The following is a 24,068-nucleotide window of genomic DNA, read 5'->3' as shown; positions in this document are numbered from 1 at the left end:
ATCGGCGTCATGTTCAATTTGAAAGCTGTTTGTGTTCTGTTATCACATCATAGTTCATGGAACCAATTTCCTTGCCAGTAAGGTCATGCTTGGTAACCTTCCGGGTGATGTCGATCAGATTAGTCCTTTCCTACATTGTACTACAGACTATTCACCAAGCCAGGTTAGGCCTGACTGTGTTTGATGGAAGGTTTTAATCAGTAAATTTATTCTGTGAAAATGGAATTTGGGACATGGGAAGGTAAAATCCCAGCATTCCTGTCTCAAAAGTGTCAGCTGGAGAAACTATGTGAGTGAATACTGGGCAGATGAAATAGTCGACAAATTGTATGTTTGGCTCGACGATTTCCAGTGACTTTGAATTGAAATGACTATGTTATACTCCGCCCACACGAAAAACTCAACTGTCGTTTGGTCTCCCTACATACAACGGTTACACAAAATATATGCTATAGTTTCAGAGCGCAAACTTACTGACCGAGGTCCGTGGTTCTACACCAACCTCACGATCTCAACTGCTGCCGTCTAGGCCTGGACAGCTTGGCATTATCTCAACCTCCTTGCTTCCTTCAGGTAGGATGGCAGCTATGCACCGAAAGCGTGTTACAGCTGAGAAATTATGTCTATTATTACTGCCGTAGTTTTATAGCGAGGTGCATCCATAGAGTTCATCGGAAACAGGTTAACTCAAACAAACTTGGGATGCTCCATAAAGCTGCTTTGATACAGCTATGCTCGGGTAGCATCAGTCTAACACACATACCATAAACGGGACAGCGGTAAATCAATCCTACTTTTCGTAACTGGGTCAAAAACGAATCAGAGGCAATACAATGAGTACAACTAAGATGCGCTAGGTTAACTCAAACAAACTTGGGATGCTCCCCAAAGCTGCTTCGATACAACTATGCTCGGGTAACATCAGTCTGACACACTTATACCATAAACGGGACAACGGGGGAATTTCGCTAGTTTTTCCAACGGTAAATCAAGGCCACTTTTCCTAACTGGGTCAAAAACGAATCAGGGGTAATGCGGAGTACAACTAAGATGCGCCTACTGAAGTCTCGAAAGTCCTTCTCAAAAATCGGTTGAGTTTTCCACCTTTTTGTGTTTAGCACAGTCGATCACACACAAACATCGAATATATTTACATGAATCCATAAACCGAACATACTTCACGTGAAAGAAAGAGGGTAACATTTTCCATACGAACTCTTCCTGATGTGATAACCAGATTAGGTATTGATGATATCCAAAACTAAGGACAGTCTTGAAGAGACATTCGTCGGTCTTTCAACCAACCACGACATCTCTGAATGTTTGCTACACCGTGATAATCGCATCCGTAGCACACGCTTAAGTCATTGTCATCACCAGAATTCCTCTCGATCATATTTATCCCCAAGATCTTCTGAACGTTGGTGAAGTGCGGTTTAGCGTCTTCTGATTTGCATGAGAGTTCATGATATTCTCAACGCTCGGTACCAAAAAATTTAGATGATACAGAAATATGTTACCTTTCGTGATCATGTGGATCGATTCGACTTGAGAAATTTCTATTTGCCCTTAAATGCGTGTACTTTTCTGGTGCGGGATTTTCTGTTCCATCGAGATTTGTGCTTGATGTTCATGACTGCGTAAAACTAAATCCAAATTCTCTTACTTCACCCTCAAACAAGCATATTTTTTCCACATATATTTCCGCTTTCCGGAAAATTTTCTTGAGATGTGACGTATGGAATTGACGTTAGCGAATCGATTAATGCAGCCTGAATATAATGTCGATACTTTGAAAAAAATTCACTCATTGAGAAGGAAGCAAATTGGAAATGATTTGAATAATCATTTTTAATATGGTATGTAGTTTAACTAGTTGCTATTAGTTCCACAGACCAAATGAAACAGATGTTGTTCAGATTGGTATTTTTGGGGGAAACTGTGACACCTGGCTAATCTGCCTCAAACCAGATAAATTGCCACCACTCGCGATGTAAAGTCCGAACACTGGGCGTAGAATCGTGGGGAACAAAAAGCTCTAAACGACCGCTTATCTTCCTGTCAACACAGACTCACCAATTCCGGCAGATATAAGAGAAACTAATGTGTACTGCTCATGAGCTTGAGTCACAGAAGTCCGAGTCCCAGTAGCCTGGCGGACAAAAAGCCCTCCATTATCCTTCGCCAACTCAGGAGCACAGCAGTGAACATCTTAGATAAAGCCACATAAAATACAGTGGCAAGCGAGGTACTGCTCATCGTCGATTGATTTTGTTTCTTACCCTTAACGTACCGGTGTTAAATATCTTTGTCCACGTGTTCGAGATTAACCCCAGGTGAAACGATACTGAGGCACGCCGAAACTATTTTCTTTAAGAAGGAAGCTAGCCGCGTCATTCAATTAAGCTCAGCATTTCATACTTATGGGGTAACCACGACAAAGGATACGGGAATATTTGTGTTTTTCCTATCGAGTCATTTTAACCCGAAACACCACAGGTGATAGTATGTTTTAGACACCGTCCAAGGATCAATGCAGTAAAATCCAACAGGTTGGCGTTTTGCTACCAAAGATGTGTTGTAATTCGTCAAAGTGTCTGCATAATCTACACCAATCTTGCTTTTTTATTATAAAACTATCAGAAGTCAGTTTCATTTCACCTGAAGTTTATAAGCGGCATCTATGATGCGGTTTGAAAAATAAGAAGTTTGCGCTGCCTATCTTTGATAAGTTGCACATAGCTGTCTATTCAGTCCAGCGCAAGTAATTATCGTGCGAGACCGGACTATCCGAGGTCACCGGAACCAGATGCGATTAGGCTCTACCGCATCCACTAAGTGTATCAAGATGGCTTGACGCACCACTGCAACCATGTACACTGGAGATCTACAGTTAGCCTAGGGTCTGAACCGAACGATGCAACTAGACGGAGCCCTGACACTGGGGTCGATATTTTGATTGCATACCTCATGAGCCTGCCCACGCGACTGCGCGAGAACGCGAAGACTTGGTACGACAATCGTGGTTTCTCTAGTACTGTGTTGTCATCCACTATGGTTAGGGATTGTGACGATAATGCTCATACTACTAATAACATTTAAAAATAATGCACAACAAGTTGGTAGTGGTTATGAACTGTCCTGGCATCATCGGTTCGGTCGCGAGACGGACGTTGTCCAAGAAGGTTCTGCTAGCTACATTCTTTTGCATAATTCCTGTTGATGAGAACTGCGGTCTATACCACAGTGTTGGGCCGAACGTGAATCAAACGTCCAAATAATTATTATGGTGCTTTCGATGCTAATTTTACTTTCATTCTTATGCACACAAAGTATCGATTTGAAGAGAACCCCGGGTTATCTAATTATTAGTCTTCCATCATATCCACTGTCACCTAGTTGATTTGTGTGTAGTATTCAAACTGCTTCCGAGCATTGTGCCTTGTAGATCCCTCGAAGATATAATTGTACGACAATAACACAAAAATCTGAATTTCTGAATCAGGCTGATCAGCGTATGCTATGGAACCTTTGTTCCACAATGTAGGTCTTGTTTCGGTGGGATTTTGACAAATGTAAGAAAATGGTTACATGGTTGCCATATCATCAGCTTTCGTGGGCTTAGTAACCGCCGACACAGCCTGGGAGAGTCAGCTTACGACAACGTCGCAACAACAGGGTGCAGCCGCGAATGTCTTTTTTCCCTGCGACATCCCTCACGAAGCCATCGATCCATTTTGGTGGACTTGTTCGTTTGGCCGCACTGTGTGCTGACTGTGGGCAATGGGTTGAATACGCATAAAGCGCTTGGTGGACCGTGGTGGTGTGAATACTCGACTTTGTCTGTCCGAAACACCTGTCAACATGACGTCACGCTGGGTGTTTTCTAAAAGCTTACAGCTAACAGCCGTTTCACGGTGGAATTCAGCAGTGCATCGCACCTGAAAAATGAAGTGAATACATCCCGTTGTATGATGTGCCCCATTGTTTTTTCGCCGGTGCTGTATTCTACCTAGGTAGACAGAACAATATGATAGTGTATTAATCCTATCCAAGAAGCACCAAAACACCGCCTCAACGACAATTTTTCCTCGTCAGAATGTGAAATCGAAGATAAGCTTTTAACATTTCCTGCACCAATACAATAGAAACCTAGTCGAGTATTTCTCACGACTTTTATCTACGACAGAACATTTCGCTTTTTCTGGATCGTGTGAGCTCTGTATACAACAGCTTCTTGCACATAGGACAACCTATGGATTGATGCTGGTACTGGATAGTCCTGACCTATCCCTAAAGTACGACCAACTGATGTGCTTGAGTTACACAAGAGGAACGCGGAACGGGAATCGACGATCGCTTGTTACGCACATGCGCATTGATTACTACACAGGCAACAGACGACCAGTTGGAACGCTAGGAGACATCAAACGGCCAAGGTTACTTTGCAAGGTCACAGGTCCCGCTAACGGGTAGCAGTGTGATTGGGTGCGTGTGGTGGACTACATCGATTTATGGGTGGTTTGAATGCCGTGAGCTCGTGTGAACATGGGACTAGGTCTGACAAACAATTGACAATCGATGGGGAAGTTATCAAGACGCCAGGGATGAGTTTAAGAATTATCATTGCAATAATGTGTGAATGTATGAGTGTATGTGATCACCAGACCCTGTCATCTGGGTCATTCTCGCACCATCTACCTAGACTTGAAAAAAACCGCAAAACAAAACGACGTATGGCGTTGAGTTGTTCATGCATAACATCGGTAAAATGAAGTGGACGAACATCAAGTGCTGCATTGGGTGTCCCAGCTTCATTGCCTTCAAAATGTGTGACACTTGCATTGTATTGATAGAGAAACTATCACACCTCCCCTGTTTGAATCACTGCGTGCCTTGCTACAACCGATGCCGTGGTTTCCGATTCTTGTCCAGATACTTGAGAATATGGTGCCCGTTGAGGTCTGCAATCTCAATGATCTTTTATCCTAACGCTTATGCAATGATGCCACGTGGAATCAATAAACCGTTGCTGAAAAAATAGGCAAGATCCGTAGAGTCAGGATACTGTAATAAAGCACGTAGCGTCCGATATTCGAAGAGGATGGAAGGATATATTTTGGCTGCCGCGTGTGTAGCATTCCGGTATTGCAGTGGCGGATTGTGCGCAAATCTATCTAGCTCATGCACAATCTGAAGATTGGCAGATATTGATATTCCGTTAAGTCGCCCATTGACAGCAAGTTGGTGCTACATTGGGCCTATAACTCCACTTACGTGCAATTTTGGCGTCCAAGCAACAAGTGAGGCTGGGGAAACTGGAGGATCACGTCTACCTGGTGAACCTCAAGAAGGACGAAACCGATAGTGGTGAGTTACCAAACCTTATGAAACTTATGAAAAGTACTGTACTGACAAAAACACTTCGACATCTTACACAGCGTTACGCATGAAAAATGAGGCTATATTTGTGTAGCAAACTCGCTGGGATACTGTCCTACACGAGAGACTCAGCTAATATTCCGTTAGCACAGTATACGATGTAGTATGCACGGTTGTATAGCTTAGCCAATGAACCGTGAGTAGCATCTATATGACTGATGAACTGCTAGTGGTACATTTGGTAGGTCACCGGTTCATTCACAATGGGCTACCGTTTGATCACTGGCACAGCGACGATGTTGCATCGCTCAAGAACATCTTGTCGTAACCAACCACCATGTAACAGTTGTCGCAGTCTCTTGCTTTCGCTTACTTCGTAAATCGAATGGATAGTTTACCAATTTCCGTTCGTTTTCAGTGCGCCAGACAGGTAATTCTTCACAACTGAAGATCTATTTATCCCAGTGAACAGATAAGACTCGGAAAATTGTTTGTGCTTACACAGTGGATAGTTGGACAGTCGGTTGCCATCTCTCCTACTTTGGGCATTTGTCATGAAATTGCAGACCGAGACCGATGGATGGCGCACGATTCTTTAAGCTTCAATTATTGGTATAAGGCACTATCCGACTGCGCATGAAATCAGCTTCCTGTTTGAGCTACTTCTGAATGTGTTTCTATGCTCATTCTGATGGCCTCGCAGCGTAATCAACTTTTCAACAGGTGGAATAGCAAAGACAGGAAGGTGCAGAGAATAAAGGCAACTTCCAGGACTTCGGCTAATGTTCTGGAAGGACAACACTGAATTGACCCGGTATTTCCTTGTTTATTAGTTCACTGTCAATAGTCCCTTTGGAGGATAGGTTCAAACACACCCGCTTTGATACACTTATTATGGAACTGAGTCCATATAGAGTTTGTACATTGTGATTGGTAAACCTATCCGAGGTATACAACTGAAAGTTTCACCTACAGTTCTAATCCTGATCTCCAGCCTGTTCGACGTTCATAATACCCATGCCCTGTGATCCCAGCAACAAATAAGGATGAATAACACTGGACAGAAGACTGTCCCGTCCACATCTCCATGAGGTACGCCCTCATCGAACTGTAATACCTGATTGTTTTTTTTTGGCTTTTGCACCCAATAAAAGACATTGCGTCGTCAGAATTTTCCTCCCAAAGGAAATGTTTGAATGTCCTGAAAACTTTGTTCACATCTCTGTTATTTCATAAAACCCAACTCGATTAGCGAATATCGGTTCCACTATGCAAAGGTCCTTACAAAACCTCTGCTTTTCGCACGGAACGAGTTTACTCGTACCAGGCACAAAGTTAAACACATCAGTTCATCCTATTGTATGAGGAAAAATCAGTTTGGACCGAATTGGACAGGTCTAGGTCAGTTTGGTTGTTCGAGCTACACTGGTAAGCGATGGCTCAACATGAGGCAGAAATAGTGAACAAGCCAACCGACCACGCACTGCTCATTCGCTCGGTTCTGACCCACCCCAGTTAAATCAGACAGTAGTTCCAGTGCGGGATGAAGCTATGGGCGACGCAGTCGTCTAATCAGACGTCTAATAGATGCTTTGACGTCTGGAAGTTCACTGCATAGCTAAAGTGGAACTCGAGTATGCGCAGGGCGTCGACGGGCTGCTAAACTGCTGGACTGACTATGAACTGATGTATGCATTCATGAATGGGGCTCGACCCACAAATACGAGACACCACTAGTCGATAGCACATGCTGGGTAAGGTCAACCAGTGTCAATTTATTTGACGCAAGACGCTAGTTGTCACACCCAGCGGATCCGAACACACCTAGACGAGTGCGCGAGAGCACGTGCGTCATTGCCTGCTACAGAGAATTGAACAGTTGTGGAAGAAAGCGATTTGGGTAGCAGTATCAGCACTGACACGCATGCTTATTTTAAAAGTCTTCAGGGGGGAACTAGACAGACGTCAACAGGGAACAGGCCTGATGCTTTACTTTCCAGAGTGATCTGTGTCATCTATTGTTCGAGTAATAATTTGGTATAAAATAAAGGGTTGGCGCAGTCTAAGCAACCCCTCTATTGAAGAATAGAAAGGAAAAGGAGCTGTTGTGACGGAGTATGACATTCTCCTGCATAGCAATGGATATTTTAATTAGTATGGCGAGACTGATTAAAATTCACTCACAGCCCACTACCGGGTTTGCCCCGCGTTGGATTCATTATGTGAACATAGTCCCCAAATTTCCGTCAATCTTCTCATCTCACGTGTATATCGTTCATTGGAAGTCCGTTTAAACCCCTCGTTTTGATGTGCATATAGTTTTTTTCAACCGGGGAGGTTTTTTTCTTATTTTCTAGGACGTTTGGCCAAAGAGGCAGAATCTTCCAGCTGTATGATGACGGCCATTAGGATTCGGTAGTAGTTCTGAGACTACTTCACTTGGTTAAACTTGTCACCCTTCGCCCGAAAAGGATGATAGGCTATAGGAAGACACGTTCCATGAACAAGTAGGCCCTTATATACACTGGGAATGGATCTGAGGACTGGAAACGTGTTCTTTTGTTTGCCGACAACATTGTGTTACTATCCAGTACGAAAGATCACAATATGAAAGTAGTGTTCAGTATGAAGATGACGTTCCTTTCTGGGAGGTGAACACTACCGGACAGAGGGGGTCTAACTCAGTTGGCTGTGACACTCAATCTATGTGCGGCCGTTTAGCTACTCGCTGAAACTTGATATTTGCCGTTACGAACTAACTAATGAAGGGACTGAACGAGGACGCAATTCTTCCACGTCTGCTTACATTTGGACTGTACTTGCAAGTCTTTAGAATTAAATCGGAGGGTGAATCCTCTTCGTGAAAATTCACTTTCACCGATATGAGCAGACTGTTTTTCTACTGGAGGCGACAGCTCACATTTGGTCGCTCTGCCCTCTTTATTAGCCGTTTGCTTGCTGAAGAATAGTTTTCATCGCTGACTGCTGGCTACTGAGAGGTGTCCTGATTACTTAGTAGGTGGTAGTAAGCCTCTGGGTGCATTATAGACAAGAGGCGGAGACTCTACGGATCCATATTTAACTCTCATGGTGTTTGAAATCCCGGTTATTTTGCTTAGAAGGTTTGACTCATCACTGGTAGTTTAAATTAAACATCTGATTTATGCTACTGATGATGTGCTGGTATTTGTGGCTTGGTGGTCAGAGCTCGTAATTAGTGACCGGAATGTCCGTGCTTCGAATCCGACCTCTGCCTCTCGACTTCCCCTGTCAAGGCTTGGGCATCTGGCAGTATTCCATCCCTCGTGCTTCCTTCGGATAGCATGGCAGCTTGTCACCGAAAGGGTGTCACAGCTGAATGATTTATTTATTTATTTATATAGCATTTTTGAGTGTTTGACTGTTCCATCCTCCAGATATGACCGTCTTCCTACTACGACCGAATCCACTCGGCTTTTCGGAGTTAAAAATAGGGAGATAGTACTGTATAATTATTTTTCAGCTAACAACACTATGTTTAACATCTGTATCAGCTGACAAGTCCCGGCAGTCTCAAATAACTCTTCACCCTATTAGTTTTCTTCGGCACTGCACGTGCTCGGCGCTCACGTCAAGTGATATACTTTGGCTCGAACACCTACTCTTTGTAGATATCCAAACGGATTGATTTTACGGAACACCTTTAATACCTTCTGTCTACTTGATTTCGAGATATCAAGCGGGGTTTAGACGTGTGTGCTTAACCTGGCATGCATGTGTATGTGACAGTGTAATTGTACAGAGAATACTGATGCACAAACCTTTTGTCGGAACGGTCACTAGCTGTTTTCAATTTTTACTCATTTTCTATACACTGCCGTTCAAGGTTGACTGCGGCGTGACGGGTCTCAGCATAATTATTGATCTTATGTCTTTCGCAAAATGTGCAGTTTGACTTTGAACAGGTATATAAGACCGAAACATGTTTATTTTGGCTTTCTGGACTCCTCATAAAGCCTATCCATCCTTCGCCCCATTGTTTTCAGCTTCTTCCGATTCAGAACTCTCCCAACTACTGCAGCGAGCTACCACAAGCGTTCATGTTTGCTGGCACAGGTGTTTCACCGTCTCCATGCAGGATATTCTCCGAGCAAACGAGGTAAGTTGAGCCGGTCACAGAATACTGTCTCGGGCTTTCACAACTGCGATGCTAGCATCCATGTAAAGATGCCGTTTCACCAGGATCAGACTTAGCGAATATACACTCATTTGCAAACTAATTTGTTTTTTCGAGAGACTAACCTGGAACCCAGCTGAATCTCTCGTTTGTGATGTTCTCAGACAACTGAATGTGCTGCACCAGGCCGCCTCGTGTTTCAGTCGCTACGATATTCGAGATGTCGCGATACATGTATATATTTGTAATGTACTACTCATAAGGTTGCTGATATACAGGTTCAGACCTAGTTTGAAAGTTTGTTTTCCGCTCGCCACAACGGTTTAATCCGCTTTTTCGTATCCATAGACATCAAGTAAACGCCAACAGTTTTTCGAACCCGATTCTGGTTGTTTCAAATAGAGTTTTACGCAGACCGTTTCACTCATGTTGCACCAGTCTGAGCCGAAGAAGCAGTGTAGGGTTATTGAAAACGATACCTCAACAGCAGACACAATAAGAGCCACACAAAGTGTGCACACCCTCGGTTTTCCGAGATTTTCAAAGAGGCACCTTCACTCAAAGGCCAGCAGGTCAGCAGAAATATAAAAAAGAACCCTGAGGCGCCCAACCCCTCTGGAGACCCTACAACTCAGGCTGTTTAGGTGGATTGCAGCCGTTTGTGCCAGTAGAAGTATGGAATTTTAAAATGTATTTCCCTATGAATTCTTGTTGCTCGGGCACGTGGAGTAATTCAGCATAGGTAGTCATTCAGGTAAGTATGGGCTGACTTTACTCCCACCTCATTTCTCCCCGTATGCTTATTCCCAACAGCAGACTTGCAGACGCTATTGAACATCTAGATAGTCATCATCATCATCATCAACGACAGCATGACATCAGTGCTCAACACCAATGCTTCACTGCCGTACAGCCATGACTTATTTGAAAGCCTTATTGTAAAGAAAAGAATAAAGGTGGATGGGGGAGGGACTTAGTGCTAGCTTAACACAATCATTCCGAGGTGCCTACACCTCCAGAAATTCACTCAGGCAATCTGGACAGAAACTGACAACAAGAACGCCACTGACATCGGGTGCCAGCCATATCTTGTAGTGTCTCCAACCAGGCACAGCGAGGATCACGCGGTCCCCATCCTGGAAGAAGAAATCATGCCATCGACCGGGTCGCCTTAATCCCCGAATGCAGCAGGATGGGGAAACGAAATCAGACAGTAACTTGGTTCTGACACCATAGCCTGTTTTAGTGGCGCGCTCGCCCAGTCGTATAATAGCACTTCGTACTTTGAGGGTGAGAGACGCAATTCGAAACGCATGGTAACATCACTTAGGTTATTTGGTGTGTTTCTTATCTGAATGGAAACTGAAAGAAGTAGCGCAACATTGGCCAAATATTCAATGAATTTAAGGGCTTCCCAGGAAAGAAGGTCCAAAATTAGGGTGAAAGACAACAAAAGTTTCTCACTTAATTAATCCACTATTAGGTTATGGAGAAAAGGTGACAAACAGTAAGCCTGAAGGGCACCACTTTTGGTCATGTTGGGAGAGTATTCCCAGCAGACCTTAACGCGCCCGCAGGTATATAGTATGATGGTTGGAGGACTGTGAAGAAAATGCGTGGCACACCATTGAAAGATAGACATCCCCACAAAGCAGCGCGACCGAGCCGGACATTACGTTCAGACATGAGAACAACAATTATTGTTTTTCTGTGTGACGATGCTCCAGCAGTTGTCGTGAGGTAGAGATATGGTAAATGCAGCCACGACCCGAACGGAACTCTGCTTGGTTTTCACGGCTCTCCTCACAAAGGTGCTGGTATTCCTGCGTGGGATCATATCTGTGGGCAACTTGGAAGCGATCATGATCAAACGGGCACTCTGATAATTGGCTGATATTCAGATATAACATCTATTCCCAGTTGTCTGGGACAGACTCCTTTTCCCAAATGCAAGCAAACAGGTCGGACAGGCGCTGACTGAGGACTTCACCCCCGTCTTTGAACAGTGCAGGTGGAAGGTCATCCGGACCGGGAGCTCGGTGGCGCTTGAGAGAACATATGCAGTCGTAAACCTCCGAGGCCGTAGGTGGTTCCACGTTCACCGTCCAGGGTTCTACTTCACCTGTGGGCTGTAGATGAGTGCTGGCTGGTGGCCACGACAGTTGTTGTTCAAAGTATTCAGCCCACCGGTCAAGGCGTTCCTCCTTATTAGAGATGGTCGTTCCATTCTGATGTTTGATGCTTTCACTCACAGGTGGTTTCCGGGGACCGGATCGCTGAGGTGCGCAAACCGTCACACCACGGTAAGGTCCAGTCTCTTCGTGACAGATCTAGATAGTCTGGATGAAGTCGATGTTTCGTCCACCAAGATCTGTCCCTTGTTATGCTACGCCAATGAATATTTTTCAGTGTTTCTCCAGCTTGTTGATCCCCGTGTGTATACCAATAAACCCGCAAATTTCCAACGGTATCGTTAACCGCACTGACTCACAAAACCCATTTAAACACTGTCGCACTGGATGCAGCACCCGTTAAGCTTTTATAACACACGGCTCATTTGGCAATTGGGTTAGTTTTGTTTATCTTATTAGCACTTTTTTGCAAGTCCCAGGAACCTCCTTCAGTCGGTCCTGAAGCATTGGTTGGGGTAGCACGTCCCAGTATCTATTTCGGCCACCTACATGGTCAGCTGATTGAACTGACCATGGATCTTTTGAGTTCATGCAGAACGTTAATTCACTGTAGCGACCCGCACACCAACGAATGAATAAAGTTTTGTCCTGTGTTGAGAGAAGCTCCGAAACCGGGACCGAGCCCAAGTGTATACGAAAGCCACAAAACATCTGAGCAACTTAACGTGTTGCATGATTGATGCTCAAGCTGGCGCAAATCCACAAATCAACTGCTCAATGCCCCTTTTTCTTAGTACTTGTGATAACACCGCAGCTAGGGCCGACATTGATAGTTCAGTTCTCCGCGTTGTTGGTCTGACTAGCCCAACTCAGACCTCGTTTCATAAGGGCTTGTTTGGGCAACCTTTCGCTTTTGACACAAAAGCTTCATCAGGCCAGTTGAGCATGTCACCAAACTGGCTAGGTTATTAGCCAGACGGGGAACCAGTCAGATTATCACACTAGACCAGTGTTGAGTGTCATTCAGCGGCTCTTGTCGGTTAGTGTGGTTATCAAAGTCCTGCACTGGTGGACTGGGGGAGTTTCAAATTAATTATTATCGGGTTTGGTTCCTTGATCTTCCACTTTTTCCAACTAACTCAAGCCTATTTGCAAATGTTTCATCACTCATCAAGGTGAAGTTACCGGTGTGTAGCTAGCGGATAAATGTGGTTCGGCATAGCACTACGCTGTCTGCACTCCCTTGTGGTGGTGCTGACAACAATGCCAGTCTCAGCACTGTCAGCTCTATGCGGCATGGTAACTGGCGTTAGCCCCGTCAACGGGACTCAGGAACTCCAGGGCAGGGACGGACACTGTCCCAGTTACTGACATGAAGTGAGTCATGCCTTGATCACTCTCCGCATAGTTGCTACCCTTCTCATCGTAGTCTCAATAAACGAGGCCTGACTTGACGATGTGGCCTAGACACATGCGGATGCGAGGAAGGAGCTTTGTAGCAGTGGCAGATTACTTTAGACGATGACCTCACCTGCCCATTTGTCCATGTCGCTGGCATTTCAGGACATGCCTGTATAGTTGTCGGGATGGATGGTGGGGTGGTGGGTAATTAATTACCCTGACTAGATGCGGCATTGGTGCGCCATCATTTGGTCTCCCAGATGCGAACTAAAGGACTGCGCAACGGCACGAAATGCATATTTAAACCACTTCACTCACCAGGCTTTTTCGACATGCGCGAACTCACCTTCCGAATGCATTCTCCGGGCATTACGACCCATTTTTTCAGATCTTCATTCAAACTGCTCACAATAGATACTAAATCATCCGAAACTAAACTGACTGTATTCGAGATGCTTGGCTGCAGTGGGTTTGTGGAAACTCTAGAAGAATTTTGTAATGCACTACTCATAAGGTTGCTGAAAACTCCTCAGCAACCTCATGAGTAGTGCCTCACAAAATATATATGTATCGCGATATCTCGAATATCGTAGCGACTGAAACATGAGGTGGTCTGGCGCAGCACATTCAGTTGCCTGGAAACATCAAAACCAAGAGATTTCCAGGTGAGTCTCTCGAATAACCAAATTGGTTTGCAATTGGTTCGCCAATCTAGAAGAATTCGCCTTGGCTACACGGCCCTTCCATCTGCTTCCAGTTTTATGGAATCAGATCGCTGGGTTACTTTTAAATCACACAACTTAATGGTTAGAAAGACCTCCAAAATACCGGAGACTTAGTTCTGAGCCTAGGAAGCGCCCCCGGTTTCGGCGGCATCCGATAAGATCACAGACACTCCACCCTACTTCTATGCGCTTTTTCAAATTTCAGCGTACATCACGTTCGTGTGGAGTAGTAAATTTAAACTTTGAATTTAGATCCATATTCCAACACAGCTTAGTTACGTTTTTGCGCGTATGGTTCAGTAGGAAAATGTTTATCAACCCACTGAATACCAGTGACAGGAAACTACCGTCTTCTCCTTAGGGGTGAGGGATTCAAACATTTGAAAGTGGCTTAGCGTCTTACTGGCAAACATCTTTCCCACAGCTAAGTCAGCTAACCCAGGGACAGTCAGACAAACCTTAGGTTAGATCAATCCACAGAAAAGCCGTTTTAAACGAGTTGACAGTTTCGATAGGACACAGCTCCAAGTGTTCTACTGCTCCTAAGTGAAAGTGTTCGGCTGTCGTCGGTGTATTTATTGATGGTGTTATACCTGTGAAGTTTTCGTAACCTGCCATCGAGGCCTGTCCATGCTAGCCACTATCCGAACGTTTCGGCAAATGAGTTTGATACTGCCAAATCAAAAATTTCGCACACGATCGGAACAACACCGAATCCCATTTTTACATGATTTGATTTTTCCATGATCGTATCTAGCCAACCGAAAATGTTTAGATCATTGAGATGCTGTCTGGAGGATAACATCACCGCCACTTTTCCCACCATCTAGTGTTAACTATGAAAATATGGAGTTGTTTCAACATAAACACGACTCATCGGTCAAAGCAAACACATTCATCTCCATTGATCCGTACGCAAACAGGAGTATGTTGTCTGTGGACGTTTGTCAATGTTTTGGATACTCTGTGAAACTGTACGGTGGTGTTCCTCCTTCCCAAGTGGAATTTTGAAGTGCCACAAAAGAATCAGGTGTTCTGATATGATGATTTTGAGCTCGTTTGACATTGCGTTTGAAGCACATGACATTGGTATATACTACCCTCTCGTAAGTCGTAAGCAGTATGTCAAAAAGTTGTAGCTAGGCCAACGGACCAACCATCTATGGACGCCCCTGACACATGTCTAACGATTTCCGGCCATGTGCGCCTTCCAACTACCCTCTACAAAGCAGATACTATGGTTTCCGACACATACTCTCATTTGCACACGAATGTGGTTTTGACAGGTGTCAGGGCGCTCCCAGACAGAAGAAAAAGCACATGTGCAGAGAGTGACGCATCCATTACCATCGCTTCGACACGTCCGGGAAGTAGGTGAGTCGGCAGCTCACACCAAACACGGCCTAGCAACACACGACCAGCGTAGTGGGCCTGAGAGTGTTCACGACCGGAACGCCACCATTGGCTGTATGGAGCGAACAAGTGAACGACCATATTTGACCGTTTAGTCATCCTATATATTTACGCAGGGGCTCTGTACGTTTTTGTCCTGGCAATACAGCCGTGTCCCCAGTTCTCTGTCTTCTCCCCATCGCGTAGTCTGGCAGGCTCAGTGCAGGCGTAACTAGCTCGCTCGACCACCACTACAAGACACAACAACAGGAGACTCAATTCAATCCGGCTGAATCCCCCATTTATGGTGGTCCGCTCCAACCGAATATATTTCACCAGGCCACCTCATGCTTCAGTTCGTATGATATTCGTGATAACGCGATACTTTGTTGTCTAGACGTGCCACGCTACTCATTAGATTGCTGAAAACTCTTCGACAGCCCAATACCGGTTTCGCCCTTCTTGGGGTTCATCAGGTAGGCATAGTTCCCGATTTTTACGTGTAGACGACAACGTATCGCGTTATATGGAATATCTTGCCAACTGAAATACGAGGCAGCCTGGTGCAACACATTCGTTTGGAGTAGACCATGGTAAACGAGGGATATAGCTGGGTTCAGTTGAGTCTCCTGTCGAAACCAAATTCGTGTGCCGAAATCTGTCCAATTCGGGTTCAGCTAGAAAATAAGGTTGACGAAAACTCATGGATGGCACCTACGTGATGAGCGCCAAGAAGGGTGAAACCAGTAGCGGAATGTCGAGGAGTTTTCAGCAACCTTATCAGTAATATGATACGTCTAGACAACTATTATGGTTCCTTCATGATTGCTCACAGAGATATCTTAGTACATATTGCCTGGGCATATAGGCGTGATAGTACGAGGTAGAGAGAATATCGTAGGTAGTAATACAAGGCCCCTGTCTAAACATCAGTTTCCATTATTTTCACTGTAAGTAGTACTCCTCATAGTGATAGCAGTTTGCGTGAATTCTGTACACTCCAGACCAGGTGACCTTTGTTTGTTCACTAGTAGCCTTGGACCAAATATCATCAATCTTCATTGAAGATAAATCCGCACTTAGGAAAATCGGTAAGCGCTTGACCAAAATATCAACTCGTGCCTAATATTATCTGCGAGACGGTTTGGTGGTTAGAGCGATAATTTACTCACTGGAAGGTCCGTGGTTCGAACCCAACTCCGGAATCTCGACTTCTCCTGTCTAGGTTTGGAGAACCTGGAAGTATCCCAGCCCTCGAGTGGCATGGCAGTTAAGCACCGAAAGGGTGTTACGGCTGAACGACTATTATTATTATTTTGTCTGCAGATACCATACCAACCTTAGTTGTTACACTGGCTGGGTAGACCTGATAGTGATTCTGTGGTCTGCGATAGGTTCCTTTCAGAAATAACTACTACATAAAGTGGACATTTGTACCTGGCCGTATTTTATGTGTCTACTCAGTTCAGAAAAACATTGAGCTGAATTCAGAATTTAATTGTCTCCTACAGTATTCCCCATTCTTTCGAGGCTTGAAAATGGAAACTTGACTGAATCATGACAAATCTTCGTTTCACATCATTCTAACGTAACTTCCAAGTGAGAAGCCCACGGTTTCAAGCATGTTTGGTCGAACTCTTTTCACCCACATTTCTTGCATGAATCGAGTAATTAAGCACTGAGCACAATTTAAAAAAAGGTCGAATGTGAGGCAGCAGTGACGTTTGTGTTTTTGATCCCGTCATTCATCCGCATACGTTTTTGGTTCGAACCCAATGACAAGTATCGAGAAAGATAAATTCACTGAGTTATCATGCCACCGTAAGCCAGTACGAGTTCATGAGCTTTGATCGTGGATGATGAGGCGCCCATGTGGGATCTAACCTGGGTCACCCAAGTGGAACCCCCTGATCTCATCCACTTGGCCACCCTGACCAAATCAACTAGATTTTCTATCGAATCGTCCGTCCACACTGGTTTCTCCAACCTTCTTGTTTTTTGTCATCTGGAAATGCTGTTGCCTGGAAATTGAGAATTTTAGCATCCTTTCGGTACCTAGCTGCTAATTCCCTCAAAAGAAGCACAAGGGCCAAGATACTTCCAGGTCGCTCAAGCCTGGACAGGAGTAGTCCAGATGCAGAGGTCGGGTTCGAACCACAGACCTGAGCCGCTGAACCAGCTCGAACGTAATATATTTATCTAGAGATGTATACTTGATGGAAAATAAATGATACCCGTGCTGGACCTGTCTCATATGCATTATCTAATAAAGTTGATTAATGGTGAGGACTTGTATATTAAAGATGGACTACCACTAACAGTTGGCATCCGTAGTGCCCTCCTAATCTGTTGGAAACATTCTTTCCCACTTGCTTTTAAAAAAGTACGAGACAAGTGGATATTTGTTGCGGAAATTCAAGAACAGCAACGGTTGGCAACGCTTGTGGGTTGTCTTCACACAAAACTGTCTGTTCTTCTACAAAACCTACCGAGACGACTGTCCACTTGCCAGCCTACCCCTTCTGGGTTACACAATCACCACTCCGTCAGCCGGTGACCAGATCAAGCGGGATAATGTGATCAAAATGCAGTTCAAAAATCATGTGTACTTTTTCCGTGGTGAAACACATCATTCTTTCGAACGGTAAGTCTAATATGTGTTTGTCACGGTCTTCCCCAATGTTCTATTTGGAATAATTGTTCTGAGGGATATTGAAGGTAATCGGTTGGGCATTCCGAACCATTCACAATCCTTATGAAGGACGTGATAAACACCAAGCTAGTGAAACCTGAAGTGAGATATGGTTTTTGTAGAAGCGGATTGTGGTTGGCCCCAAGGGGCAACCTATCGTGTGTGTTTTATCATGAGTGCGACCCGTCGACGGGACGAAATTGTTTTTTTTTCGAGACCAATCGTTATTCCCTCTTCGAAGTTCAGCTAAGCATCCGGAATGCCCTTTGATGTGTAGCCGTATGCCAAATGACCAGTCGTTGAATAATGCTTGCCTTTGCACCACTTTGCACCAGTTTAGGTGTGACCACCAGGTGACAGTTGAATACCCAGCCTCAGCTGGCTGTGTTGCTTTATCCACTTGACTGGTATTGATGCTTTTCTACAATTTTTTCGCTCCATCGACTTGACGATTGGTCTCTCTCTCTCGAAGTTTGTGAGTTTTGTTCGAGACGTTCTCGTAGTTTTGCAGCACATCGGACAAGATTAACTTCATTTCAACATGTTATTTACTTTACAGCTGAGAGGGTGTTATCAAAACAGCCATCAGTAGTTATGTAGTGCTTCTCATCCCGATATCATCTATAAACTCATCCCAGACCAACTCGAACCTCAGCAGCAAAGTTTGCTAAAGATATTCAGAATTCAAACCAGACCCCCGAGGAAGGCAATGCCCAGGTGTTGTTCCCAGATCCCGCCGATCGGTTCAATAACAGCCGCATCTCGAAAGAATGCCAAAGCCCAGTGGTCTTTAGTCCCCTAAACTTTGTTCGCCTTTCCAAAATATTGAACAAGATCATACCCCTTCTGCTTTGTTGACCACCTGAGTGCTTAAAATGATCGAGAAGAATATTTCTCCTCACACTGGAACCCTTTGACTATTATTTTGATATAGGATTCACATTCCACCCCAAAAATATTCTAAACACAGTTGTAGCATAGCAGTTTTTCTCGACTTCTTGGCTTTTTGATCACCTGATATTTATCAAGTTTCTTAGTTTCCCTTTTCCTCCCGAGAGCCGTGGATCAGTCGTGTTCGCCCATGCCTTTCACTGTACACTTAGTTCCATTTAGCCAACCTGAGTAATTTTCAGGACATTGCAGTTAACGACGAAAAATCCGTGTCTGCGTAGTCCCAGGGATTAAGCACAAGTTGCAATTGATTCAAAACCAATGCAGGGGAGGCCTAAGCATTCAAATCTGTGGTCCTCATTCCTCGTTATAATCTCAAAACTTCCCCTTATTGGTTAAGAACCACTACCATCGCCTTTATTGGCTTTTAGCCATCCACTCCACAAGAAACATTTAGATAAACGATAGTCTTAGTTTTTGGAATAGGTATTCTCATCAAAATCACCTTTAAGGGAGAGAATATGCTGGATGTCGCTGGCATGCTGTGGGCACATTATTGAAAATTTTGGGTGAATAATGGTCAAGCTGTAGCGAGGCCCTATTGAATTGAAAGATTAGTCTAGGACCCAAACTGTAGAACGCCGTTCCTACCATGATGTTTGCGTAAAATTCGACCGCTTACCTTTCAGCTTTGAGGACATCAACTGGTTCATGCTACTGAAATCGATTCATCAAGTCCTCTAAAATAAAATAAAATCAGTGCAGCTGGATAGCGCCGTCTACAAATGATCTATCCTTAAGCCAGGTTGTGTGGAATATTCCGCATTTTTTGTGCTAAACTAAGAGTAATTTTTACAACTTGGCGACGGGATGATCCAGGGGAAGAACGGGGAACTATGCCAGTGGTCATATATTTCCTGATTTCGTTGATAAGCATGAAATTTCATTAAATCTTTATTCAATCGATTCTTGAGGGACACTGTGACAGAATTTGGACAAAGTTTACAAAAAGTGAAGTTGATAAAAATAGCAAATCTGTAATTGTATTTTGAATAGTAACTTACAGCTGTATGAGATGCAACATGCGTATTCCCATGTTCACTGGTGGTAGTTAGGTTGCAAGGAGTTTGGAGTTTCAAACGAACCGCTACGTCCTACCAGATTGGTTGCTAAAGTGCTGAGTACATGCGATTGTGATGTTCGTTCCACCAGAAGTTCACTTCTGTCAGTCAAAAGTTCCAGGGCTTGCTTCCGCAATACTCAGACGTGCAAAACAGTGAAATTCAGTACACCTGCCTGCTGCTGCATAAGGACTGTTAAATTGCTCTAGTATTTCTATGGGTTTTCCCATCGAAGGCTGGCTTCGTTTTCCCCAAGGTTATAGTGTGACATGTGGTGGAAAGCAAGCAAACTGTGCTGCTTATCTTCGAATGATTGCTCTTTAGTAACCGTTCACCTTTTTGAGTCCAACGAATGACTCCATCAAGCGACTTCCAAAGGTCCGAAAACGAGTTTGACGAAACTTCAGGTAGTATCTAGTTTGTGCTGTGAATTTGCAAGGTAGGCCGAGCAAACGTTGTCACTATGGCATGAGAGTATCGCAATCTTCTGTCAGCCACACAAGATAGATACAGGTCTCTGAGTGTATGGAATTTTGCTGTTTCCTATCACTGCCTGAATATTTCCACAAAAGGTTGTTACCTAGACCGTAAGAGAGCCACAACCGTAGTTACCTTTATTGGATACCCAATCATCCCACTGCCACACCAAACCACCCAAGTCATCCTGACTGAAGTTTTCATCAGAGAATTTCTCTCGTTCATCAATGACAACTGAATCGCCAGACAGGCGAACGCTTGTCGTCATTCACACTAGATGTTCTCCGGGTAGTGTAACCGCTTTTTCGCTGCATGTGGCTTTCCATAGTCCCGAACAAATTGAGCACTTGCGAGGTCCAGTGTCCTGTAGCTAACAAGACAGTGACTCATCAAGTACCATTATGTATGTGTATTTTAGCTACTCTTTGTTCTAACACACTCAGTTTCGTCTTTCTGTTCTCTAGTATACGTCATTGTTAAAAAAGAAAGGTTATAAACCACACTAGATCAATGGACTCGTCAACCAGCCGGTTTAAGGACTTTATTACATAATGAGCGTCACTCCTCAACTCCTCCTTACCTCATTGCCAATTCCCAGTAGACCACTGAACATCACTAACGACATGGCTTGTGTCTTTGAGGTTGTGGGTCTGACTGCAAATCAGCGTGGCTTTATTAGCATTTCGCTCCCCACCTCCAGGAATATGGTATACATCAATGGTCATTATCGGAGAACAAGACATCAAATGCATGCTCCATATGGTCGATAAGTAGTAACTTTTGGTGTGTTCTTTCAGGTAAGCTGTTCATGGGAGGGCGACTGTATGAGCAGACTGCTGTGCTCGGTGTCACAGCGGCTGTTTAGGTTACAATTCAAGTCCTAATGTTATTCGGATTTTCGCTTGTCTCTATTGGGTTATTTTAGTCGAACTTGTTACCAGTTGTGTTGCCAGCTTTGCTTCTGACATGTCACTGCAAGACCAACAACCTTATCTGCTATATGTAGGACCATGGCTTTTCATGTGACCCAACAACAGGAGCGCGAAGCAGCACGGATGTTCACCGATAGTGTTACTCTCACTGAGGTTGGCTCAGATTAGCAACGCAAAACCAACGCTGCTGATGATCGTACTTACCTATTGAGCATGCTATGGATCCTTTTACGGGTATCTGTGTCGTTCGTTACTTGTTCGTAGCCAAAACCTCCCAATTCGTGCTTGCCGGAATGCGGAAAGTCACAGTTGAAAAATTGACTGCTGGTATTCTGGAAATGCTTGGACAACACAAGGATCAGGCAATTTTCGAATACTGGCCTATTCGCAAGTAATCGAGGATGTTGTTGGCTTCGTGAGACCACGAACAGGACAGAAATACCTTCATCCTCAAATCTCAAAGGAAATCCAGCTGTTTTGGCATTCTTCTGTACGACGCGGCGAATCTTTCACAGGAGCATTGCTCGTCACTGATCCCCCCGTTCAGGAAATTTTCGAACCTTGGAAACATTTCGAATCTTTCCAGCTTTCTATATTTCTATAGGCTTCCAGAATGGACTAATTCAGGTCTATTCAGGTTGATTGTATGACGACTGTCTTGGCAGCTTGCGCATTGTCACCCCGGGATCTCTGCTGTGTCAGAAGTTGCTATTATGCTGCAAAGAACTAATAACAAAGACATCAGTGAGACAACGAAGGGCTTACAGCTACATAGGTAACGACGTCTGATTGATGGAATACGTACCCGGTGAATCCAAGACATTTCTCCCAGACACAGTTGGACAAAGACGCTGTTCTCCTCAAAAAAGAAATCCTCTCATAAGGGTAGGACTTCCCTCGCGAACGGTTTTTAGCATAAGTACTGACCACGCGTCAGGTTGTTTGACTTAAAAACCACTTGCAGGCTTAGTGTTTACTGAGAGTTTTCTGGACAGCCAAACTGTCTAGACTTGACGGATATCAAGATAGTAGGTCACAGGAGCCTTATTGCTAAAAGTCCCTAGCAGACACGAAAACGAACCCAAGACGTTCAGCAAATGTGGAGAACACCCGTATCTGACCAATTGAGAGTGCCGGGTGAAAGCGCTTGACTCACGGTTGGACCACAAATTCACCGAAACAAATTTCACACCACACCAAATGGAATGGTGTACACGGGCAGGAGGATGTTGAACCGTAAGCTATGCTGTGAGCTTGACGGACGGTCCAGGATGTGTCCTGATGTAACCCAGCTTAGATCGGCCCACGATGAAGCGAGTAGATCAAAGGTCATTGGTTCTGTTCCTAACTGCTGTTCCGTACGGAATTCAGTGAAGGAGTAAACTTTTGACGGCTAATGAACTGAGTATTGGGAATGACAACTCCTGTCATTCCAAATACAAAGTGCTGTTTGGTTACGTTTTTAATGTTTTTTTACTCAAAAGCAGATCACTTGTGCCGTTAAGCTAACCTCCTCCAAACCAAACACTTGTTTACTTACATCCTTCCTGCTGGTATCAAGTGCTTTTTATATGAAAAACAGCTAAATGAACGGTAGCGGAATGGTCCAATGGAACCTTCACATGGGAAAGTGGTATTCTTTTGAAATAATTTGTGTGGAACGAAGTGATATAGTGATATGAGATATATCAAAAACAGCTAAATGAACGGTAGCGGAATGGTCCAATGGAACCTTCACATGGGAAAGTGGTATCCTTTGGAAATAATTTGTGTGGAACGAAGTGATATAGTGATATATATAGTGATATATATAGTGATATATCACTTTTGGCACTAGAACTTGCTGTACAGACTCTTTTTGGAGGTCAGCATGTGTCATCTGGACACTAGAACTAACCAGTAGTCCTACTTAAAATAACATTAATCTCAAAACTCTCAAACCGAAATCACTCACTTGATCCATCTGTTCTATCCTGATGGAATAATCCGATTACGGTAATTGCATTACGTCTGAGGAATCCTGACATTATCTGCCTTTCTGAGGAAAGTAATATACTAATCAACATGCACACAGACACCAAGCCATGTAATGTTTAAACTTGAATTGTCTTGGTTTTCAGATTTTTTCTCCCCCCTCTATACATTCACAAACTGGCACAGTATTTTGACTGCCTCTAACTTGTTTGATCGCCTATCGAAATCCCCATAGAATGAATCTGCACAGCCAACACTTTCTCAGGTCAGTCAGAGTTATACCTGCGGATGATGTAACCCAGAATCATGGAAACCAAGCAGGAACTGCTGCACTTTGTCTTTCACTAGTACGTGGAGTTTCTAAACGGTTCCAATGGTCGATAGACAGCATTGTCATTTCTCCCGGATTATATAACCGCTGTCGCATCATCATGATCATCAAAGACAGCAACATCAGTGTTGACACTGATGCTTCAATACTGTATTGCTCTCTTCATATCTGTTGTTTGCAACCAAGCTGAGGATAGCACTATACTAAAACACAATTCTGTCACACATTTTTTACTTCTGAAGAATTTCTACAAGTTTTCGACGCAAATCGTTCGTATGCTTTTGTTTCTTGAGGATGTTGCTGTGTGGGAGGATACTGTTTTTACTGTACATCACCCTGATGCATGGAATTGTAGCTAGAAAAAAGATCACTGAAGATTCAACTTTCACACTCTTTCCCATCTATAGGTGGTTCGAGTACTTGAGCAATGCGGCAGGAACGAGTCGCCGGCCGAAAGTTTGA

General features: G+C 44.1%; 2 protein-coding genes across 2 annotated transcripts in view; one reads left to right on the top strand and one right to left on the bottom strand.

Annotated features, from left to right (window-relative positions):
• T265_13660 (hypothetical protein) overlaps window positions 1–24,068 on the top strand; it is a gene marked incomplete at both ends in the record, with an annotated part of 81,160 nt that extends 57,092 nt beyond the window's left edge. The window contains 3 exons of the mRNA XM_009169917.1: window positions 9,408–9,520; window positions 17,573–17,832; window positions 24,014–24,068. Coding sequence (XP_009168181.1) covers window positions 9,408–9,520; window positions 17,573–17,832; window positions 24,014–24,068 — 428 coding nt within the window. The remainder of the gene's footprint in view (window positions 1–9,407; window positions 9,521–17,572; window positions 17,833–24,013) is intronic.
• T265_05013 (hypothetical protein) lies at window positions 512–9,772 on the bottom strand (the record flags this gene model as incomplete). Its single annotated transcript, XM_009169903.1, has 3 exons — window positions 512–609; window positions 8,605–8,712; window positions 9,664–9,772. The coding sequence occupies 3 exons, from the start codon at window positions 9,770–9,772 to the stop codon at window positions 512–514; spliced, it is 315 nt and encodes a 104-aa protein (XP_009168167.1).

This window comes from Opisthorchis viverrini (assembly GCF_000715545.1).
Source record: "Opisthorchis viverrini unplaced genomic scaffold opera_v5_88, whole genome shotgun sequence".
In the NCBI taxonomy this organism is placed as follows: Eukaryota; Metazoa; Platyhelminthes; class Trematoda; order Opisthorchiida; family Opisthorchiidae; genus Opisthorchis; species Opisthorchis viverrini.
This window is presented reverse-complemented; position numbering and strand designations above follow the sequence as displayed.